Source organism: Xyrauchen texanus, chromosome 37, assembly GCF_025860055.1.
Source record: "Xyrauchen texanus isolate HMW12.3.18 chromosome 37, RBS_HiC_50CHRs, whole genome shotgun sequence".
Lineage (NCBI taxonomy): Eukaryota > Metazoa > Chordata > Actinopteri > Cypriniformes > Catostomidae > Xyrauchen > Xyrauchen texanus.
This window is the reverse complement of record NC_068312.1, coordinates 6864931-6888468: the sequence shown is the minus strand read 5'-3', so window position 1 is coordinate 6888468 and position 23538 is coordinate 6864931. Positions and strand designations below refer to the sequence as shown.

General features: G+C 37.0%; 1 protein-coding gene across 1 annotated transcript in view; it reads right to left on the bottom strand.

The window, feature by feature from the left end:
- Positions 1–315: 315 nt before the first annotated feature.
- LOC127630723 (mitofusin-2-like) overlaps positions 316–23538 on the bottom strand; it is a 38363-nt gene continuing 15140 nt past the window's right edge. Inside the window, exons 8-18 of the mRNA XM_052108457.1 lie at positions 23057–23210; positions 22589–22656; positions 22381–22502; positions 12761–12887; positions 11188–11292; positions 8324–8426; positions 8022–8242; positions 5847–6002; positions 4759–4955; positions 2427–2561; positions 316–2295 (exon numbers count right to left, since the gene is read on the bottom strand). Coding sequence (XP_051964417.1) covers positions 2226–2295; positions 2427–2561; positions 4759–4955; positions 5847–6002; positions 8022–8242; positions 8324–8426; positions 11188–11292; positions 12761–12887; positions 22381–22502; positions 22589–22656; positions 23057–23210 — 1458 coding nt within the window. The 3' untranslated portion in view covers positions 316–2225. The remainder of the gene's footprint in view (positions 2296–2426; positions 2562–4758; positions 4956–5846; positions 6003–8021; positions 8243–8323; positions 8427–11187; positions 11293–12760; positions 12888–22380; positions 22503–22588; positions 22657–23056; positions 23211–23538) is intronic.

Sequence of the window (23538 nt, the reverse complement as noted above, 5' to 3'; positions counted from 1 at the left end):
TATTTTTCCAAAAAGATTCAACTCAAAACCCCACTCTAGCGCCCATTGCGGCAACGCTGAGAGTGCAGCGCATACTAGCAAGGTGCGTCTGCGTTCACATACTTGCATAGAGCATGTTTAGGCCTTAAGCTTAAACATGAGATTCGTTCAGAAGATCAGTGCCGGAACACAACTGCTTCTGCAAATTACATGCAAATAAAAATTTCAACAGCAGATATCACTAAACAGCACAAAGTTCATCAGTGCAGCAGCTTTAAATGGTCATTTTAGTTTTTTCTCACCCATAAATAAAAATCAGACTGTGCATTACTTTTGAGCAGTGTCATCTTTATTACTTACTATTTCATCTAAGAGTAATAGTGAACAACACAATAAATTACAAGTCTCCGCATGCTTATCTATACATTACTGTTGACATGGAACCAGTACATTGATCATTGTACCTTTCTCTTTCAATTGACCTGCTGGAAATAATGCAAAAAAAAGCAGCAAAATATAAAGTGCATGTCACAAGAAATTTTCAGATCACTTTCTTAAACACTTAACACTCAGCATAATCCAAACTAAACAGGTTACCATATTCCATACTATACATTTGTGTGGGATTACTGGTGAATAATGACTCTTACACATTCAGTCTGACCGCAAAGATCAATATGCTTTCAGAATGTGGTCAGATGAGGATGAAAATTAAGCCCATTTAAGACCATTAGGATTTTTCTTACTGTGACATTATTTTCAAGAAAATTTCAAACATATTTCACCTGTAATTCTCATTAATGTAATACAAAAAAAAATAATTATGCAAAAATTCATTGTGACAGGATAGTGTTCATGACTGTATTATGAGATTGCACATTACGGTAAGAATGTTGAGGGGAAGACATCACAATGCAGAAAATAAGCTCAATTTTCTTCATGCAATATTATAGAATTTTTTTTTTGTGTATATTATGGCAAAATTTATGTTGGATATATATTCGTCAGATTCACCCAAAAATAGTGTCCAGCTTCACAGAAAAACTGATATGCCTATGCCTTTTTTATATACCATGTTACATTAATGTATCAATATGCAACATATGATTAGTTTTAATATGGGGCAGGCATGGCGAAAACAATTAGAGGCACATAATTATCACCGATTACATCAGGTCAAATGTTACTCAATAGAAAACAATATGTAAAACTTTTTGTAAAAAACAATTAAATAAAAAAAATGGTTGCATCTTTAAAACAATGCCAAAATAAATTTGTAATGCTCCAAAATAAATTGGGAAGAGAGTGTCAAGATTGTAATCACTTGTACAGTAACTCAGTTTGGATCCACTAAAATCCACTAAATTCCTCTACAAGCCAGCACACTGGCAAATCTCAGACTTTATGAAGAAAAAAAAAATCCTATAATTATTTACTCACCCTCATGTTGTTCCAAAGCCTTTCTGCGCCTTTCTGCAATGAAACTGAATGTTGCAAAGCCTTTCATTGCCTTTCTGCAATGAAACTGAATGTTGCAAAGCCTTTCATTGCCTTTCTGCAATGAAACTGAATGTTGCAAAGCCTTTCATTGCCTTTCTGCAATGAAACTGAATGTTGCAAAGCCTTTCATTGCCTTTCTGCAATGAAACTGAATGGCGACTTAGACTAAAACTGCCAAAACCTTCTTTTGTTTTTCAAAGAAAGAGTGCCATACGGGTTTGGTACAACATGAGTGTAAAATGATTACCGAATGATCTTTTTTTTTTTTTTTGTGAACTATCCCATTAAGTTAATTGTACGGCACATGCATAACATACAATAATAACAACAAGGCATGTGAGAGCCTATTTAAAATAGGAATCTCACTTTTTGCAACTTCCAGTGGCATACAGAAAAATCTCAGTCTGGGAATCTATCTCACCCCAATGTACAAAGGGTTTGAATGCTTTACATAACCTCTTATACAAAGAATAAATAATCTTGCTCATAAAGAAACAAAAAGGAAGCTCTCTTCAAACTGGCACATGTCACAAATGGCAGGTCTCATACTTCAGAGCAAAACATACTAATAGAAAAAAAATACATTGTAGAACCTATAAAAGAAAACAAATGCAATGAGCAATGATATTTGTTATGCATCAAGTGTTCAATTATTTGCAGAAGCTGATATTAAATGTGCAGTGGTAGAGAGAGAGGGAGTTTGCTGGGCTCTACACTGCTCATGACGTTGATCAGAGTCAATCTCTTTATTGACCCTGTTGAAGGTACTGTTGTGTGAACATATTTAACTCACTGTCCAGCCAGCCAGCTTTATTCCTGCAGAAGAAACCACAAACATGCATGTTATATGTCAGTGTATTGAAATCAATCCTCAGGATAACTGCAACTAAACAGCCAATGGGTAAATCAACATTTAAATCATGTGATTAGTGATGTCAGACTTTCACCTGAGCAGCTTGGCTTTACTCTGCAGGGAGTCCAACTGTTCGATCTTGTTGTTCAAGTCTTGAATCTCATCCTCCAGCTGCTGTCGGGTGACGTCCACCTGCTGACAGAGCTGAGCAAAGGTGCTGGCCAGCTCCCTGTTCAACACAAAGACAGCTTTACAAGTTAGCAGGCTGCTGCAATGAGTGCTTCTAAGGAACGACTAGATACTGACGATTTTAGACGGATCCTAATTTGGCTGTATTCAGTAAGTAAATATACACAGGTAGTATGCATGAGCAGTACGTTAGTGAATGGCGCAGCTCTGTTGATAAACAGACATAGCACGTGCAGGCTGGTGAGGCAGTCGCGGTTATTTTCATATGCGAGCGGTACTCACAAACAACATCTCAGATGTGGATGCTCAATACTTCGGATCAATTATAATATGCATTTAGAACGGCACCGTAGGAGCATTTTACCAGAATTTGAATAAGCGAATTAAACTACTGTGAAGTAGCCCACAAACAGGCTCAAACAGGACTTCCTGGAGTGTTAGGATCATCAAAATAAAAGAGCGAGGATTTTAAAGTTAAAAGTGCATGACTGAAATATATTACAGTTTATTTTAAAATTCTTAGCCAATAATAATAATAATAATTTATTATTTTCATTCTTATTTGTCTACAAATTAGAACAACTCCAACAAATAACTGTGTGAATGAAAAGTTGACTGATATACTGTTTAAATTGAACAAAAAAATAGATCCTTTTACTCACCCATATGTCGTCTCAAACTCATTTGACTTTCTTCTGCAGAACACAAATAAAGTTGTTTGTCTGTTTGTCCATACAATCCATGTCAATGAGGACCAAACCTTTTAAGCTCCAAAAAGGATATGAAGGCAGCATAAAGGTAATCCGAAAGACTCGAGTGGTTTAACCCATGTCTTCTGGAGTGATATGATTGATTTTGGGTGAGAGGGCAGCACTCTGTGCATCCATCAAGTGCGAGGAAGTGCAATCGAGTTTCAAATCATGATCGTGTTAAAGAGACTACAGATGGAAAGACATTGTGGTCTGTTCTCACCCAAAACCGATCGCATCACTTCAAAAGACATGGTTTAAACCACTCGAGTCTTTCGGATTACTTTTATGCTGTACTACTTTGGCTTGAAAGTTTTGGACCCCATTGACTTGAATGACATTGAATGGACAGTCAATCAGTGTTTCGCAGAAGAATATCATACAAGTTTGAGACTGCATAAAGGCCTTTGCATACCAAAGGCGATGTGATTATGAGAGGCGAATTGCCTTTGAATGTGGTGCGACTGTTCGCTCAATAGGAATCTATTGTTTAAATTTAAAATGTTAATTGTGGTGACAAATCATGCCGAATAATGAGGTGTGTAAATAATGAGAATTAAATAAAATTGGTGAACTATTCCTTTAAATGTGGCCCAAACTGATCTGCATTTATAAAACCCAACCCCAACCTATGTCATCATAACATTTTTTTTTATATATATATATTATATATATTTTATTGTTATATGAAATTATAACATAATTTAGCATTAACATTTTTGGTGCTTTGTGGAGATTGATATCACCTGATATCGCCTGGTCACCATTAACTATTATTTTCTGGCAATAGTTGCATACATTTTCTACTTCTGATTTACACAGAACAATAAACAGCATTGAGGTTTGGAACAACATGATTGAGATCAAATAATTACAGAATGTTTTGGGCTCATTTACAGTTTGTTATTTCTCCACTAGAGGGCGTTAGTGAAGCGCTGTTTCAGGTAAATCTCTACTTATATGTGAGAGCTAACATAATATATATAAATGACAACAACATTTGTATTGACATTAAGACTGGGACACAACCTACACTCTGGATTAAATTGGACGAAGCAGCTTTCTATGAAGTCTGATGCGGAAAACAGTGTGTCACAAGATTGTGTTTGTACACACACATAATTTTATTATTTTCCTTGTATTTCAGTTTTACTCTTACTATTGAAATCATCTAAACATTTACACACTCCAACCCTACTATGACAGCACCAAACACAAAGATAGATTAATCTAACCTCTTGTTGCTTGAGTTATATAGTACTCTATATGTGAACTACTAGATATTTTCATTTCCTGAAGAATGATGATTGAAATGTAAAACATGATTGGAGTTTATATTTTAGGATTTCTTCTTAGGCACCAAATAGAGCAAATCTCCCAAACGTTCCTAAGCTAATGGAATCAGTTTGGGGTCCAAGGTAGGCAGGATTTGACATGATGCAACACTGCTATAATCTGTGCAAAGGTAGATTCAGACTTTATACTTACTGCTGCACCTGATGGCTACAATTGGATCCAGTGTAGCTGACGATGAGCTGCAGTTTCTCAATGGCGTAGTCCACAAACTGTCTTTTAAACGCACGCTCTTTGGCCCTGGTGGTCCAGGTGAATCTCTCGTACACGTACAGCAGCCCGTAAAGACCCAGAGAGAGAGCAATGAGCCTCCAGCCCACTGCCTTCCAGATCTGACACACATGCAGAGAGATTATCAATCATTTGAGAGACAAATATTCCACCAATTATTATGACTGATCAAATTATATACTAGGAGAATCTATGATAAAATGAAGAAGCTTTATAATAACATATCTGAAAGAATGGTTAACCCCAAAATTCAAATGAATAATTCCCTTACCCTTATTCCAAACCTGTATGATGTTATTTTCCCAGTGGAACACAAGACGAATTTTGAGGAATATTCATGCAGCCCCTTTCCATAAAACAACAGTTCATTACCATGTCTGTTCAAGCTCCAAAAAGGACCAAAAAACATCATAAAAGTAACTTAAGTTTTTTTTGAGGAACAGACTGTAAATTATGTTGTTATTCACTAATAATCTTCCCCTCCAATCCAGCCATCAAATCATATTTGTCACCTATGGCATCATGACGTTTGATCACGAGACAAACGAGAACCAATAACGTTTGATGTCCAACCTATGGAACTGGCGACATATTTGATTAGGGAGATTTTTACTGAATACAAATCTGAATTCAATCTGTTCCTCACTTAAATCTATTGTATGGCTTCAGAAGACATGAAATATAGTTGAATGGACTTTTAAGTTTAGTTTTTGTCATTTTTGTAGCTTGACAGGTCTCTATAAACTGTCATTGTGTGAAAAGAGCTGCATAATGATTCTTCAAAATTAGAATTTTTCCGTTTCAGGGAAAAAAGAAAAGAAAAAGAAAGACTGCATACAGGTTTGGAACAACATAACAGTGAGTAAATGACAATTTTCATTTTAGGGTGAGCCACTCCTTTAAGCTAATCAAAATAATACAGGTACAGATGATTTCTGGTGTTAGATAAAGTGCTTGTTAAAATAGTTTACAATCATTTGACACATTCTTACCACTCCTCCAACAACTATGATGCCCATCGACGTACGGGAGGTGAGTGATGCCAGTCCAGTTACCATGGATACCATGAGCTCTTCCTGGGTCATGGATCCCTGAGGGAAAGGAGGCATACTCGCGCTGCCCGGAGTGATGGCCATCGGCCTGGGAACCTGACACAACACAAACACACACTTCATTTACATCTTCAATTAGTACTAATCCTTTACAAAGACAGGTTGTTTCACACTGACAATTCTTAACATTCATATAATTATTACTGCTACAAGACATCTTAAGAGTTTAAGAGATTACAGATATGGATTCATCTCATCAAAGTTGTCAAGAAGGATGCACGAGTAAAACTTTCCCCCAAAATCAAAGAAATAAAAAATAAAATTTTACATAAAGAACATGAAGCCTATTTTGAAAACATTAATATTTTTGGCATTTTATAATGTACAAAAATTAAGGGGAAAAAAAACACAACACACCTGATATATTCTCAGCAGGTGCATTGGAAAAACCAATGCAAAAGGAACGGTTCACCCAAAAATGAAAATTTCTCATGATTTACACACTCCTGGCATCCCAGAAGTGTATGACTTTCTTCTGCAGAACACAACTTTTAACAACGTTATCGATCAATTTTCACAAGTTTTTAGAAGAATATTTCAGCTCTGTTGGTCCATACAAAAGTAAATGGGTGCCAAAAGTTTGACGCTCCAAAATCCACATAAAGGGAGTTTAGAAGTAATCCATAAGACTGCAGCGGTTAATTCCATGTGTTCAGACATGATGTAATATGTGTGGGTGAGAAACAGATCAATATTTAAGTCTATTTTTACCATAAATTCTCCTTCATGCCCAGTAGGTGGTGATATGCATGAAGAATGTAAATCACCAAAAATTGAAATAAGGAGAAAGTGAAAGTGGATACTGACTGAGCAGGGAATTGAATTTATAGAAAATTGACTTAAATTTTCGTTTCTCACCCACAACTATCATATCGTTTCAGAATATATGGATTTAAACACCAGAGTTGTCTGGAGTACTTTTATGCTGCATTTTGGAGTTTCAAAATGTTGGCACCCATTAACTTGCATTGTATGGACCAACAGATCTGGGATTTTCTTCTAAAAATCTTAATTTGAGCACTGCTGAAAAATAAATAAAAATAAAGTCATACACATCTGGAATGGCAATAGGGTGAGTAAATGATAAGAGAATTTTAATTTTTTGGGTGAACCATTCCTTTAAATATTCTATTAATTATGTATGATTACTTTATGGATATTAATGAATTTGTCATAATAGTTTTACTTTTTAATTTTTGTCCTCAAATAAAAAATAAGTTCATCGAAAATGTTCTCTCTTATCAACTCGCTCGCTCACTCACACAGATTGTGTTGTTTCGGAAGGAAATTGGTACTTTAATTCACCAAAGTGGCATTCAACTGATCGCAAAGTATAGTCAGGACTAGGGTTGCAATGGTATGAGATTTTCAGGGTATGATAACCGTCAAATATCATGGTTTCGCGGTATACGGTATTACACAATTAGTATTATCAGTGAAAACAGAAGGGTTTTTTATTTATTTTTGAGCAAACACTTTATTATAATTGAAACTTGAAACCATTTATTTTATTGAAGTATGTGTAAAAAATGTCTCCCTTTTGAAAATAAAATAGAAAAAATAAGAAAGCTAACAGAATTATAATAAACAGAATTATTAACATGATAAAAAATAGCATGTAAAATATAACATGTTATATATCTAAAGCATGTTAGTTTACATGTTAGCGTAGCATGTTATATTAACTACTAAATGAAAAAGAACATCAGCTGTGTGAGCTTTTAAAGTAATGTCCAATGATTATTAATAATTAACATGTACTGTAGATGCACGACAGCACAGCCAGACTGCTCCTGTCTGTCCCTTTAACTCAGTGTTTCTCAACTGGTTTTGCTTCAGGAAACATTGGAAATCAAGTGTCGACCTGCCATAGATTAAACATAACCTGTATTTAATGTATCCTGGGTTGCATTTCCTTTTATGTTGCATAGTTTTGTTCATGGTTTTCCAGTACAAGGACATGCATCAATTGACATTTTTGTTGTTGATGTCAACAACAAAATCTACAGTTGTCTCTCCCCCCTTTAAAAATTGAAGAACATAAATATGACATACCTGGTCATTGTAGCCCATTAGAGCTCGCCGTGTGTTCTTGGGACCCAGGAAGCGGTTGACAAGCATGGTCCAGCCCAGAGAGAAGTGGAAGCTGATGTCTTCCTGGAAATCACTGCACAGTTTGTCACAGTTGAGGTCGTAGCTGAGACTAAAGCACTGTCTGGGCACCATCTTATCAACCTGCTCTCGGGCCCCGATTGGCAGCAGGGGCTTCAGACCATCTGGAGAGAACGAGAGAGTGTCTTATGAACATGCTGATGTTACTGGTTTATAACAGCTCACAAACAGACAGAGATACTCACCTATCATGTCAATCTGTGTTGTCTGCAGGGCAACAGTGATCGCACTTGAGCATCTCTCTGACATATTCCTGCCCATGCCTTCCTCTATATGTCTGTGGAGCTCCTGCAAACAAACACACAAACAAAACATGACATAATTGCATCTCCATGTAAGAATAGGGCTGCCAAAGTTAATGCAAGGAATGCATTAATCGGATCGGATCGGCTCCAATACTGACGTTTTTACACGGATCAGTGTGACTCATACATTTTATTCAAAGCCACTTGAAGACATGCGATAGCTCTGTGAATTGCAAATGTGCTTATAAAATGTGTTTAATAAGTAAATATATATATAGTATGCATGCACAGCGCTAGAGCATTAGTGAATGGCGCTGCTCTGTTGACACACACAAGCACGGAAACAATGGTTATGCACTTGCAGCGATTTTCAGCCTTCAGACTGTGTGCAATATTTGAGCTGTTGCTTCAATATATCCACATAATTTTCCTTCCCATGATGCCATCTATTTTGTGAAGTGCACCAGTCCCTCCTGCAGTAAAGCACCCCCACAACATAATGCTGCCCCCCCCCCCCCATGCTTAACGATTGGGATGGTGTTCTTCGGCTTGCAAGCCTCACCTTTTTCCTCCAAACATAACGATGGTCATTATGGCAAAACAGTTTAATTTTTGTTTCATCAGACCAGAGGACATTACTCCAAAAAGTAAGATCTTTGTCCCCATGTGCACTTGCAAACCATGGTTTGGCTTTCTACTGCGGTTTTGGAGCAGTGGCTTCTTCCATGCTGATCAGCCTTTCAGGTTATGTTGATATAGAACTCATTTTTACTGTGGATATAGATACTTGTTTACCTGTTTCCTCCAGCATCTTCACAAGGTCCTTTACTGTTGTTCTGGGATTGATTTGCATTTTTTGCAATACGTTATACTCTAGGAGACAGAATGCATCTCCTTCCTAAGTGGTATGATGGCTGCATGGTCCCATGTTATTTATACTTGCGTTCTACTGTTTGTACAGATGAACATGGTACCTTCAGGCATTTGGAAATTGCTCCCAAGGATGAACCAGACTTGTGGAGGTCCACACATTTTTCAGAGGTCTTGGCTGATTTCTTTTGATTGTCCAATAATATCAGGCAAAGAGGCAATGAATTTGAAGGTAGACCTTAAAATACATCCACAGGTACATCTCCAATTGACTCCAATTAGCCTATAAGAAGCTAATTGGCTAACTGCCAAAAACATTGTATCGGTATATCCCTAGTTAATGCATTAAAGGGATAGTTCACCGAAATTTTTTTTATTCTCTCATCATTTACACACCCTCTTGCCAACTTAGACATGTATGAGCTCTGTAGGTCCAAACAATGCAAGTGAATGGTGACCAGAACTCAGAAGGCCCAAAAAGGACATAAAGGCAAGTTAAGGCTTTTGAAGTGATCTGATAGGTGTGGGTTAGAAATAGATTATATTTAAGTCCTTTGATCATCCTATAGGTGAAAGTGTAAAGTTTCAGTTAAAAAAAGCACTGAAATATTGATCTGTTTCTCACCCAAACCTATCATATCACTTCTTAAGATATGGATTTAACCAATGGAGTCATATGGATTACTTTTATGCTGCCTTTATGTCCCTTTTGGACTTTTAAAGTTCTGATCACAATTCATTTACATTGTGAGGACCAACAGAGCTCAAATATTCTTTTAAAAATCTTCGTTTGTGTTTTGCAGTGACATCTGGGATGGCAAGAGAGTGTAAATTATGAAAATTTGAATTTTTGGGTGAATTATCCCCTTTAATAAATTAAAAGTTGTTAAAATGTTAAATGTAATAAATTGTTACACCCTATATAGAATTATTAAAATGTATAAATACAATTTTAACAAAAGTATAGTGATTTGCATTCAATGCATAGCATAGTTTAATTATTGGAGCTCAATGTAACAAAAAAAACAATAAGAAACAAAAAAAACAGTTAATGGCACTAAGGTTACTGAGGCCTTGTACAGACTGCCACTTCAGTCTGCACATTGAGATCCAGATTGTATACAGAATATGATTCAAACCACATCTGGAGGTGGTTTCAAATGCATTTTCAGATGCATCTCAGTCCGGACGCTCTGGCTGCTCAATTCGGATTTCAAATGGTCGTTTGCATCACTCTTAACACGACACAACGATGACGTCAAAAATCAGTGACTGCAGCATGGAACATAACAATATTTACCAGTCTTCTCCGTCGCTGAGTTTTTTTGTGCAACAAGGAGTTCTGCACTGTGACTGGACAGGGTGCTTATTTGGAGAATGAGATGATGCACCATTTTTCCCGCATCTGTTTTGAAAGCATCGTTATGTGAGTATGCCTATGTCGTTAACAAAGCAAGCCATGCAGATAGGTTGGTTATGTCTGAACCACAAATCTGATTTGATCACTTGCAATTAATAGTGCGGACAGTCTGCCTGAAAAGCTCTAATTTGAGAAAAAAATCTGATTTGCCTGCAGTCTGAACATAGCCTGAGAAAACCACCGGAGGCCTGCTGCAGCATATATAATCCATCATCAATATATATTAATATTGTTTTCAATAATTTATTTTCTTAAAAGGAACCAAATATATGAAAACTTAGTGGACTATGTACATTAAGAAATAAATAAATTATTATTCTTCATTATTTTCATCTATTGAGAGTCACATATAAATCTGAAAGTCAATTTCTGAGAATGAGCCGAGGTCAAGGGTGTGCTCAATTCCCATCAGATAAATTCAAATGATGTTACTGGGAGGCTGGGGAATTTCCATTTTGAAAGTACAGTATTTACAGTGAACACCAAACAGTGGAATAAAGGAGCAGACACTCACATTCTTGTACACTTTCAGCACCACTTGTGAAGGATGGAAGTCCATGTGGAAGTCATCAACAAGCACAGACAGTCTCCTGATCTCCTCTGCCATAGCGTTAGACACCTGAACATTCACAAGAACTAGTTTATAGGGGATCATGGGGATACAGTGGCAAGAAAAAGTATGCAAACCCATTGGAATTAGCTGGTTTTCTAAATTAATTGATCATAAAATGTCAGTCCCACCAGGATTTCACAGCACTTTATTCAGCTTTATTCAAATTCCTGATTTGCGGCAGCTTTTCTCAAATTTTGAGATGCAAGTTGCAGCATTTTTTGGGGGTTGTTTTGCAAAGAAAACTCACAAATCATCATTATACACCTTAGTAATTGTGCTCATTACATTGTAAATGCAATTACATGTAAATATTTTAGTGCACAATAACTGAATATGCAATTAGCAGGCAAGACAAAAAAAAAAAAAGAATTCCACACAAAAATAACATAAAATTAGGTTAAACCTGTGGGAATTGGAAGCCCCTTAATTATTATTGTTTTAAAATGTTCTGCCGCGGACAATGCAAGAAAACTTATCCAAGGTTAAAAAAATAAATGTGCAATAAATCTGTAAACTAAAAACACAAATGAGGATTTATTAGGCCTGTTGCAATTACATTGCCCTATACTGAAATCTGATATATATCCATATACCTGACTTCTGCAGTGTGTCCTTTGAGTCATCTTGGCTGGATGGCCACTTGTAGGGAGAGAAGCAATGGTACTAAATCATTGCCATTTATAGGCAATTTGTCTAAATCTGGACAGATGAATATCTAAAGCTCTTCCAGATAACTTTGGAACACTTTCCAGCTTTCAAATTCTTGATTGTAGGCCTTCTGAGATCTCTTTTTTGTGAGGCATGGTCTACGTTAGCAGATGCTTCTTTTGAGAACAGCAAACTCAAAATGTTTGAGTGCTTTTAATAAGCCAAAGTAGCTCTAACATACACACACACACGCATTTCATTAACTGAATGCCAGGTTTGCCAACTCCTGACTCTAATTAGCTTTTGTTAACGTCATTAGCCTATGGGGTTCACATACTTTATCCAACCTACACTGAGAAAGTTTGAATGATGAATTTAATATACAATAAATTATTATTTATAAATTATACAGTAAGTGTTTATTCATTATTGTAACTATTGCAACTGCACCAAACCAGATTTTAAGACAAATATGTACATTAATGCAGGTAATTCTAAAGGGTTTACATACTTTTTCTTGCCACTGTAGATCACACATTTTTGTCTCACAATGTTACATGTAGATTATTGTTTCAATATTTATTGATTTATCAGAGCTTTCATATCATGTCCTTCAGTTCCATTAATGAAAAAGAAGATTGAACAAATAAATGCAAAATCTTAGTGCACCCAGAGACACTTCTATGTGGCATCATACTGGAAGCATAGTAAACAGCACCAGAGAGATTGAAACTGTTCCCGCAGATTGACTCCTATATCTCATGGACACACTGGGTTTCTCAAGTGTTTGGCACAGTTTTAATACTCTGCTGTAAGCAAGAGTTACCTGTTTCTCCACCTCCTCTGTGATCTTCTTGATTTTGGTCTTACAGTCCAGCGTGAGCAGATCCAGCTGTTTGTCAATAAACTCCAGCCTGTCCTCTCGCTCCTCCTTCATATCTAAACAATGAATCCTAGAGCGCAAACCAGCACAATTAAACATACAACACTTGTATATTATCACTTTAGTCACAGTCAACTGCCATTAAACAGTAATCCAGCACTTGGTTTGCCTGACTCTGCAAGTCAGTGTTTCTACTTCTCAAGCACATGAATAAGTGTCTGTTTCTCAATGTGCATTTTGATCTGTTCTTATGTTCTCGTGGACTCGTTCCACATCATCCATTGAAAAAATTCCAAAACTCAAGAATGCATGTACTGAGGCTGAATAAAATTACCCGTATAAGTTCTTGATCAGGCCGAATATCAAGGATGCATAAGATGTTGACATCGGATGGCAAGAATGTGAAGTGCCAGAAGTCATAGGGGTATGGTGTAGACGAAGCACATTTATAGTTTTTTTCCCCTCAAGAGTTTCCCCACTGTAAACGGTTCATCAGAGTCGTCATTCTCATTTCAACATTTGTTGGGCATAATTTTAATAAAGCATAAATCACACGGAGGAAAAGAGTATTGAGACTTTATTCTTTAACGTCTCGCTAGTCCTACAAAACCTCACATGATAATAATGCTGTCACTGGTGCATTATAATGCCAGTAGTTTTCTAACTGGCTATAAATGCGCTGGGACAGACAATTGTGCAACACAATTGATCACAACTTCTCAAAGCTCGCAATAGAAGCGTTCTACGTCCTCCTGTCCTTCGGAGTTTGTTCTTCCAAGGTAGCTTGGCAAGACTGGTGTTCATATGAACAAGTCCCTTGTCTGTGTTCTTAGCATTGAAAAACACCAATCTTTTTATTAAAAAAATGCAATATATACACTGATCAGCCACAAAATTAAAAACACAGACAGGTGAAGTGAATAAGAATTATTATCTTGTTACAATGGCACCTGACAAGGGGTGGGATATATTAGGCAGCAAGTGAACAGTCAGTTTTTTTAATTTAATGTGTTGGAAGCAGTAAAAATGGGCAAGTTTAAAGATCTGAGCGACTTTGTCAAGGCCCAAATTGTGATGGCTAGACGACTGGATCAGAGCATCTCCAAATTGACAGATCTTGTGGGGTGTACCTGGTATGCAGTGGTTAGTACCTACCAAAGGTGGTCCAAGGAAGGACAACCGGTAAACAGGCGACATTGATGCATGTGGGGAGCCCACAGAAGAGCTACTTTAGCACAAATTGCTGAACAACGTAATACTGGCCATGATAGAAAGGTATCAGAACACACAGTGCATCACAGCTTGCTGCTTATGGGGCTGCATAGCCGCAGACCGCTCAGAGTGCCCATGCTGACCCCTGTCTACTGTTGAAAGTGCAAACAACGGGCACGTGAGCATCAGAACTTTACCATGGAACAATGGAAGAAGGTGGCCTGTTTTGATGAATCACGTTTTCTTCAGATCATGCAGACGGCCAGGTGCGTGTGTGTCGTTAACCTGGGGAAGAGATGGCAGCAGGATGTACCATGGGGAAGAAGGCAGGCCGGCAGAGGCAGTGTGATGCTCTGGGCAATGTTCTGCTGGGAAACCTTGGGTCCTGGCATTTATCTGGATGTTACTTTGACACATATCCACCTACCTAAAGATTGCTGTAGACCATGTACACCTCTTTCAGCAGGATAATGCACCTGCCTCACTGCATAAATTGTTCAGGAATGATTAGAGGAAAATGACAAAGAGTTCAAGGTGTTGACATGGCCTCCAAATTCCCCAGATCTCAATCAAATTGAGCATCTATGGGATGTGCTGGACCAACAAGTCCAATCCATGGAGTTCCCTCCTAGCAACTTACAGAACTTAAAAGATCTGCTGCCAACATCTTGGTGCTAAATCCCAAAGGACACCTTCAGAGGTCTATGCCTCGACGGGTCAGGGCTGTTTTGGCAGCACGTGGGGGACCTATACCATATTAGGCAGGTTGTTTTAATGTTGTGGCTGATCGGTGTGTGTATATGTATGTATGCATGTATATTCACGTGCACACACACACACTGTATACACCATCATACACTGTTAAAAAATTTCTGGGATGGGGAAGCCCAGACAAAGAGGCTACAAGTGTCCAAATTGAATGAAATCCTAGATGCTTTTTGAGAAAAAAAGTTATTTGTTCCAATGGATTTCAAGAATCTTTTGGACTGATTCGTTAAAAAGACCTGGTTCATCGCCTTCCTGATCCGATGTGCCGCACTCGACCCACGGTGTGTTTCAGAGGTTTATGTTTTTGAAAGATAAAACTCCAAAAAAAAAAAAAAAGTAAACATAATACATATATTTGGAAAGCTGAGATACTTGTGATTCGAACGATGTAAACCTTTTTAAGATACAATCAACACAGCGGGTACAATCTGTCTCTTTGTCAGACCACCAACAGCCAAATAAACAAATCCAAACTGGAAGAAACTCACCCATGAAGCCTCCTGTTAGTCCACTGATCCATTACATACCAACACAAATGGTTTGGTTACACTGTAAAGGGTCCATACAATCCAATTCAATGAAGTATTTAGTCCATAACACATTTATATATCAATAAACATCCATGGAATATAGTAGTAGCATTTCGCATTAGCCGACAGCACTATCACAACTTCGATGCATTCTATGATCTAGTTTCATTTGAAAAGTAAACATTGAAGAAAATGTGATATCAAAATAGCCTTTGATCCCTGAACTTTTGATAGACAGGTCATTTGAGCCAATCGGTCCATGACATAGGTGTCACTTGGTTTCAATAGCCAACGAGCGCAATGATGAAAAATGGTACCTCCCTCTCTTTGAGTGACAGTAAATCGACCCAATTGCAATATTGAATGGAAATGACAGTCTTTTCTGATAGACAATGAATTTCTGTAAAGGTTGATATGCAGATTTAGTGGGTCGATTCCTCAGGTCATGCGTGAAGTTCGTGCGCAAAGTTCCATAGTGGTTCATGCGCCCGTGCCTAAACACAGCATTGTACGAGTTGACGAGAGAAAGTAGCTAACTGGTGTAAAATGGCAAAGAGGACTAGTAAAACACACTTTTTGTGTGTGTGTGTGTGTATGTGTGTATATGTGTGTGTGTGTATATATGAGTGTGTGTATATATATGAGTGTGTGTGTGTATATATGTGTGTGTGTGTGTATATGAGTGTGTGTGTGTGTGTGTGTGTGTGCTCTCATGAACCATATAACCTGATTGTCTGTGTGCATGTTGTTCTGTTTATATGCTTGTGAATACAGAAACAATGTAAATGTTTTGTAAATTACTTATTTCTTTGTTGTTGTTGTTTTATATCACAGACCATCATCTGAAAATGATCCTTCATCTTCCCAGAGAGGTTCTGTCAGCAAAACAACAAGAGGACGGGGGAGGGGGAGAGGCAGAGGCAGAGGCAGAGCACAGGGGAGGGGGAGAGGCAGAGGGAGAACTGGCAGCAGCCAGGTGGAAATCTGTTTTAGAGCACGCATAGTTTTGTTTGAGTACCAGATGTGCCCCTTGGATTCTGAAAAAAGAATAATTTGTAAATAGTTTGAAATACATGTGTATGTATGTATATATATATATATATATATATATATATATATATATATATATATATATATATATATAGTGTGAGTTCAAATATTAAAGTGTTTTAGTACCATAGCACTTGTTTTGTCTCTTTTGTAGAAAGTTCGGTTTCAGGAATTGAAAAAAACAACACTATAATGTGTTTATGCTTCAGTTACATTGTGTCAGCAATTATTGACAGTGAATCTGGATAAGGAATATAACAGCCCTAAGTGTAACCTTTCATTAGAGCCCAAAATTATGACTGTAGAGTAAAGCATTCAAGAATGGCAGCATTTTATGTGTCTATGGTCACAAAGGGTCATTTGGAGTCTCCAAGTGGCCTTTTTGAGAAGCTCTAGACATACACTTAGATAAACATGTGTAAAACACTCATTTTCTAAGGTATTGTTATAAAGTTTTAAACTGTGTTTGGTAAGGCTTCATGCTGTGATCCCATTGTGTTTTCCAGCTAATAGCTCCCAGCTGTCTTGCTTGAAGCAATAGAGAGACTGGGTAAGAAGCAGGACGATTTCATGGAGAAACTTTTGGAGATTGAGAAATCGGTCGCATCCAATTCCATCCTCATGTCTGATCTCGCTACAAGGGTTCACGCTGTGGCTAAAATAAATCAGAGGACACAGCTGTTAAATCTGATAAAATGGACTCTCAGCTACCTACATTGGCTGCAGAAAACAAATGCTTATGGGATAAAGTAGATGAGCTTGATGCCTTCAAGATGCGATGGAATCTAAGGATTTCAGGTATTCTGGAGGAAGATGGGGAGAATGTCAAAGTGGTCATAATGGACATTTTTCTTCAAGTGTCTCCAGGCTTAGCAGATGTTTTGCAGTTTTAGCTTGATGATGCGCACCAGCTTGGCCCTAAACTGCCAATGCACGCCCTCGCGGGATAATTGTACAGTTCCTCTCTCGGTCTCACCACGATCGAATATGGGCTGATGTAAAAAAAAAAAAATCAGAAATGCTCAAACAGAAGATGATTAGGATCTCAGAGGACCTGATGCAGAGGACAAAGGAAGCCCAGAGCAAGTTGTGGCCTTTTGTGGAGTAAGCCTGAAAAGAGGGTTGCTGTGCTGGTTTTAAGGGTCCATTTGCTATCGTAGATGGAAAGATTTGTGTGGACGATATTTGAATTTTAACGGACACTGGAGGTTAAATGCTTTTATGCCAGTGATATTCACTCCCATTTTGACTGGCAAAAGAATTGTACTGACATTGGCAAAAAAGCTGACAAATATCCCAGATCATTGTAATGAATTAAGGTAAGCTAATGGAGGGCAGATAACACACATTAAAAAAAAAACTGTTTTGCACTTTTTTTGTATTCTGTATTACATTTAATTTCATATATCTTTTGTTATATTTTAGTGGTATAGAATTTGTCCTTGTTTTGATAGTGTTCTTCTGTCAGTTAAACTGTCTGATTTATCTAAACGCAAGGCTTTATTTTTATTTTGTACGTCACTGAAAAGGGATTTACATTTTTTTCAAGAAAAATATTCTTGTTTTTAAGATGAAACATTTTGGCGCCATCAATGGGGAGGTAAGGTCTTATTTTGTCATGGTACTAATCACTGCGCTGGAGTTTTGATTTTATTTGACCGTAATTTTAGCGGCTCCATTCTTTTTCTTCTTCTGAAGGTAGATGGATTATTGTTGTTATTCTTCTGGGGGATTTTTTCTTTATCTTGGTTAATGTTTATGGTTTTAATAATCATACACAAATAGCTTCAGGGTCTGTCTTCTAAAATTCTTGATTTAAACTGTAAATATGTCTGGATAGATTTCCCCAAAAACGAGAGTCTTGTAGATGTAACACTATTATTAATCATTTTTGTAGTAACCTTTCTCAGTTGGATGCTTACAGGTTTATGCATGTTGACAACGATTATTCATATACTTGGTTTAGTATGGATCTCTCAAGAAAATCGCATATAGATTACTGGCTTATATCAAGTCCAGTGGTATCTGTCCTGCTCTCCTCACAGATCATGCTTTTATTGACCATAGTTTATCTGATTCTGGTACTGGTTGTCACAGAAACCTTGGATACTGGAAACTAAACAATCTGGAACTATTTTTAAGGTATACCTCTATCTTAAATTAAATTAATCAAATTGTAGGCAAGCGACAGACAAACGAAGATGATAAAAGTAGAACTGCACAACCTAAAAGAAGAATTAAATAACCTATATGCACAAAAGGCGAAAGGTGCTTTTATTAGATCCAGAGTGAAGTGGATAGAATTTTTTAATTTTGAAAATAAAAGAGGGCAAGCTAAAATAATATTTTTTCTATACATTGAGGGCAAGTTGGTCACAGATGAAGCCAGAGTTTCTAATTTTGTTTCCAATTTTTATTCACAGCTCTATACTTCTTCATTTAAACCAGTTCTCTCAAAGCTTTTTTGAGAGGGTTCAGGCATTTACACCTATTATAAGTGATGGAAATCAGTTGTCTTTTGAGATGGATTTGACTTTGGAAGAGTTGGATGAGATTATTCAGAAAGCTCCCCTCAATAAAAGCCCATGCCCAGATGGACTGCCTTTTGAATTCTATAAAACCTTTTGGCAAGACAAAGATTGTTTAGGAAATGTTTAAAGACTGTGTACAGAAAGGTGAATTGACTGAGTCCATGAAGCAGGGTTTGATCACTTTAATCCCAAAACCTAACAAAGATTCCTTGTATTTAGATAGTTGGCACCCAATTAATTTGCTTAATTCCGATTATAAATTGTTAGCTTCCCTTTATTCAAATAGATTGAAACCATGCTTTGAAGAAATTGCCTCTGTTAACTAATCTGGCTTTATGAAAGGTAGGCATATAGCAAATAATATTCGGCTTGTTTTAGATATTTTAGATTATAAGGAATTGATCAACAATAATGCAATTATTTAATTTTTATACTTCTATAAGGCCTTTGACACGGTCGAGCATGAGTTTATGTTTGAATCTTTGCATAGATTTGGTTTTGTCTCTCCCTTTGATAAAATAGTTCAAACTTTTTACAAAAATATTAACAGCAATGTATCTTTGGTGAATGGTATTTCTCCCGCTTTTTTGCCGTTTTTGTTTCTCAATATTTTTATTCCTCGGGTAGACGTTCAGGATATTTTAGTAGCGGAACACACTTTTCTAATTAGTCAACTCACCACTTCTCATTTACTTGCATTGAATGGACCAACAGAGTCTGTTTTATAAAAAACGAGAAATAGGTCCCTGTTATTTTGGATGCTTTAAATTAATTTTCTAATGCTTCTCGTCTTTGTCAATCGAAATAAGTGAAATTATACCTGTTCAAAGTCTTGATAAAGGTCATATTGAAGGTATTGAGGTCAAAAGTTCTGTTAGATATTTGGGCATTTTAATAAGGAAATTACCCACGGATAGAATTTTACATAATTTTTCGCAACGGACACAAAAATTAAAGAATGTCTTCAACTGCTGGCTATAAATAAATCTAACTATCTATGGTTGTGTCTTGATATCCAAAGCTGAAGGCATTTCTAGGATTGTCCAGGACTTTCATTTTCCATCGGTTGAAAATGACAAATACATGCATGCTCTGAGAGCGAGTTTTTGTGTGACACAGAATGCCGAACTGCATCGGTTCTCTGACAACGCGTGAGCAGAGATTTACATTTATGCATTTGGCAGACGCTTTTATCCAAAGCGACTTACAGTGCACTTATTACAGGGACAATCCCCCCGGAGCAACCTGAAGTTAAGTGCCTTGCTCAATGACACAATGGTGGTGGCCGTGGGGATCAAACCAGCAACCTTCTGATTTCTAGTTATGTGCTTTAGCCCACTACGCCACCACCACTCACAGAGATCACTTTCGCTTGCACCTTCACGAAGGTCTGTCAATTGAATGTGTTTTAAAGCTTACCAGTTTGAACATTCAAGCGATTTTACACCATTGTACCACAAAATACATGTCTGTATTTTATCTTCTCACACCCAAACAAATGAGAGAGTTATCTGTGAGAGACGAAACTGTTGTTGCTGATGTTGCGCCGCTTCACTTGGCAGCGCGGGAAGCATCACCGAAGATCCATCGAGAACAGATTGGATACTAATAGCTGAATGGATGAACGTGCTTCAGGTCCAAGATCATTACAAGATTAATACTGACTGCAGTCTCACAAATTCAATCAATTAATCTCAGAATTCCTCTTCACTAGCAGTGCAGAATGAGCATAGCAAAATTATTTTTTTACATAAAATAACAGAATACTTAAAGTGAATACAAATGCAACAGCACGACACGGTAAGAAAATCATGAGACTTTACAGCTCTCAAATGATAAAACTCAACTAACAGAGTGCCTTCAATGTTGTATCATGCGATAAAACACTTTTAAAAAGACAGTAACCATTTTGCCTTTGTCCTGAACATTGACATTCCAAGTAAATGAAAAGTACAAATGTGTTATTTTGAATGGCATGTAAAAATGTAAAAACAGTCACTCAACCTTCATTATTTCACTGGATCTGTTGCTATTTTAATGATCTAAAATACAAAGCACTGACCATTTAAAGTGTGAGCCTGTACATCTTGAAAGAGATATAAACAGTTCTACAGTGTTATTCTGTGCCTAGATAGTCTTTCAAATAAACTTAGATTACCCAAAATTACATTTCTCTCATCATTTACTCACCCTCATTCCATCCCAGATGTGTATGACTTTTTCTTCTGCTGAAAACAAATTAAGATTTTAAGAAGAATATCTCAGCCCTGTTGGTCCTTTCAAAGCATGTGAATGGTGATCAGAACTCAGAAGGTACAAAAATCACATAAATGCAGCATAAAAGTAATCCATACAACTCCAGTGGTTTACTCCATGTCTTCAGAAGTGAAATGATGGGTGTGGGTGAGAAACAGATCAATATTTATTTATTTTTATTACTATAAATTGTCCTCCCTGCCTAGTAGGGGGCGATATGCTTATGTAAAATCACCTAAACAGAAGAACTCCTCTTAAGAGAGAAGAGCGCTTATGAAAGTCAAGATTTATAGTAAAAAATGACTTTATTATTGATCTGTTTCTCACCACTTCTCATTTACTTGCATTGAATGGACCAACAGAGCTGAGCTATTCTTCTAAACATCTTCATTCAAGTTCAGCAGAAGAAATTCATACACATCTGGGATGGCATGAGGGTGAAGAAATGATCAAATATCCCTTTAACATTCACTTATTTTTACAACACATACAATAAAGTCTTATGACAAAGTGAAAATCTTAGTGAATGCTGTACGTGGTATAAATACATAATTTTCAAGTAATTGCATATATTTCATATTTTTGCTGTGATCGAGTTCCAGTCCCGGTTCAAGGTTCGGGCTTTCTCAAGCCAACATCAAAATTTGTTCACGCTTCTAGTTTCGATTGCTTTAGATGTTTTCTAAACGTTTTTATTTTAGTAGACTATCTCTGTTTACTGTATTTTGTTTGAAAATGTACTTTATTGCCTTGCTATACCCCAGTTTCTTGTTTTCTTAAGTGTGTTTTTTTTTTTTGTGATATATGTATCCCCTGTAAAAAGGGTTAAAACTGGATTAAGCCTCACTGATCACTGATAAAAGGTGTAGAAAGTGTTCCCGACTGACACCAATTGGGACAGGATTTAAAATTATTCTGGAGCCCTGACATGCTTGCGTTATACAAGGACCAGCTCAGACCTTTTATCCTCTTTTGTGTTCCATGGAAGAAAGAAATATGTAGTTGAAATGGCATAAGTGTGAATAAATTATGACTATTTTCATTTCTTATGTAAACTAATTCAGTAAAGCTCAAAACAGTTTAAATTTTAGTGTTTATATCACCTCCTCAGACTGTACCAGCAGAGTCAGACACTAAGCTAATTTCAATGTGAGCAGTGGATCTGTATTTAGTGTGACGGATTACTGCTAAGAAAAGCAGGCATCTTTGCGCTCACCTCTGTTCTTGAGCTGCAATATGCACAGAGTCCATTATAAGACGCAGAGCTTCAGAAATCTGCTTGGCTCTCACCGTGTGCTGCTCGAACTTTGTCTTTACCGCTGACTGCGAGATGCATTCCTGTAAGCATCCACATTTACGACAGTCAGACAAGCACCCTTACATATCTAAACAGTCAAAACACTGAAACCCAACTGTACACTAACCTCAAAGCGTCTTTCAAAGTTCTGAAACTCAAACATTCTCGCTTGAAAACCTTCAGCCAAAGCACCACCTGAAATTCCAAAAAAGATTTCTTTATAGAGATCTTCATATCATGACAAATAGGATTTCTCCTACTCTTTTCAAATCAAATATGATGCACTACAGTATGCGGAGTTCAAAATGCAAAGCTCCCTGTCTAGTCTAATCAAATCATTAATAAAAAAGGCTTCAAAAACATCTCGTTCAGAAATCATGTTACTGACAATAGTAAAAAGCCAGCTTAATTCGGATCAGAGAGAGGGTAGAAAATTGTCATGTAAAATAAATAAATGGACTGTTTTAGCTGCAAGAAACTTTGACTAACAAGTGGACTTTTGGTAGAATAAAACACAACAACAAAAAATAAAATATTCATGACCATGAGACAGAATATTTGACATACTGATGAAGTTGAAATGTACTGTATCTACCTGATTCAGGCATGCCCTGGGCTTTTTGGACACGTGCTTGAAGAACTTCTTTAGCTGAGATGAAGAAGATCCGGTCACTGGCCTGAGCACGGTCTACCACCCGCAGCTCATCTGCTAAGAAACTAGTGCAGCGGTCCATGTGCTGCCGTCTCACCTGACAAGCCCAAAACACACACAAACTAAGACGTGGAGAAACCCAGAGAAACCTGCTTGATGTGTGGCCAACCTCAGTCCTCTGAATTTAATGAAAGTCTTTATTATTGTTTCCGGAATATGTTAATGTGATAAAATTTTAGCCAAGATGTCTAAATCACCTTTCACTTCAACTTAATTTCATTTTCACAGTGCTTTTCTCAATATATGTTTTTCCAAAGCAGCTTTATAAAGCTGTTCTAGGCAACTGAACATCTGGTTATGCTTTTCCAGTGAGTGATTTTTTTTTATTGTTTTTTACGTGAACAGGCCCTTTCTTGTATCCTTGC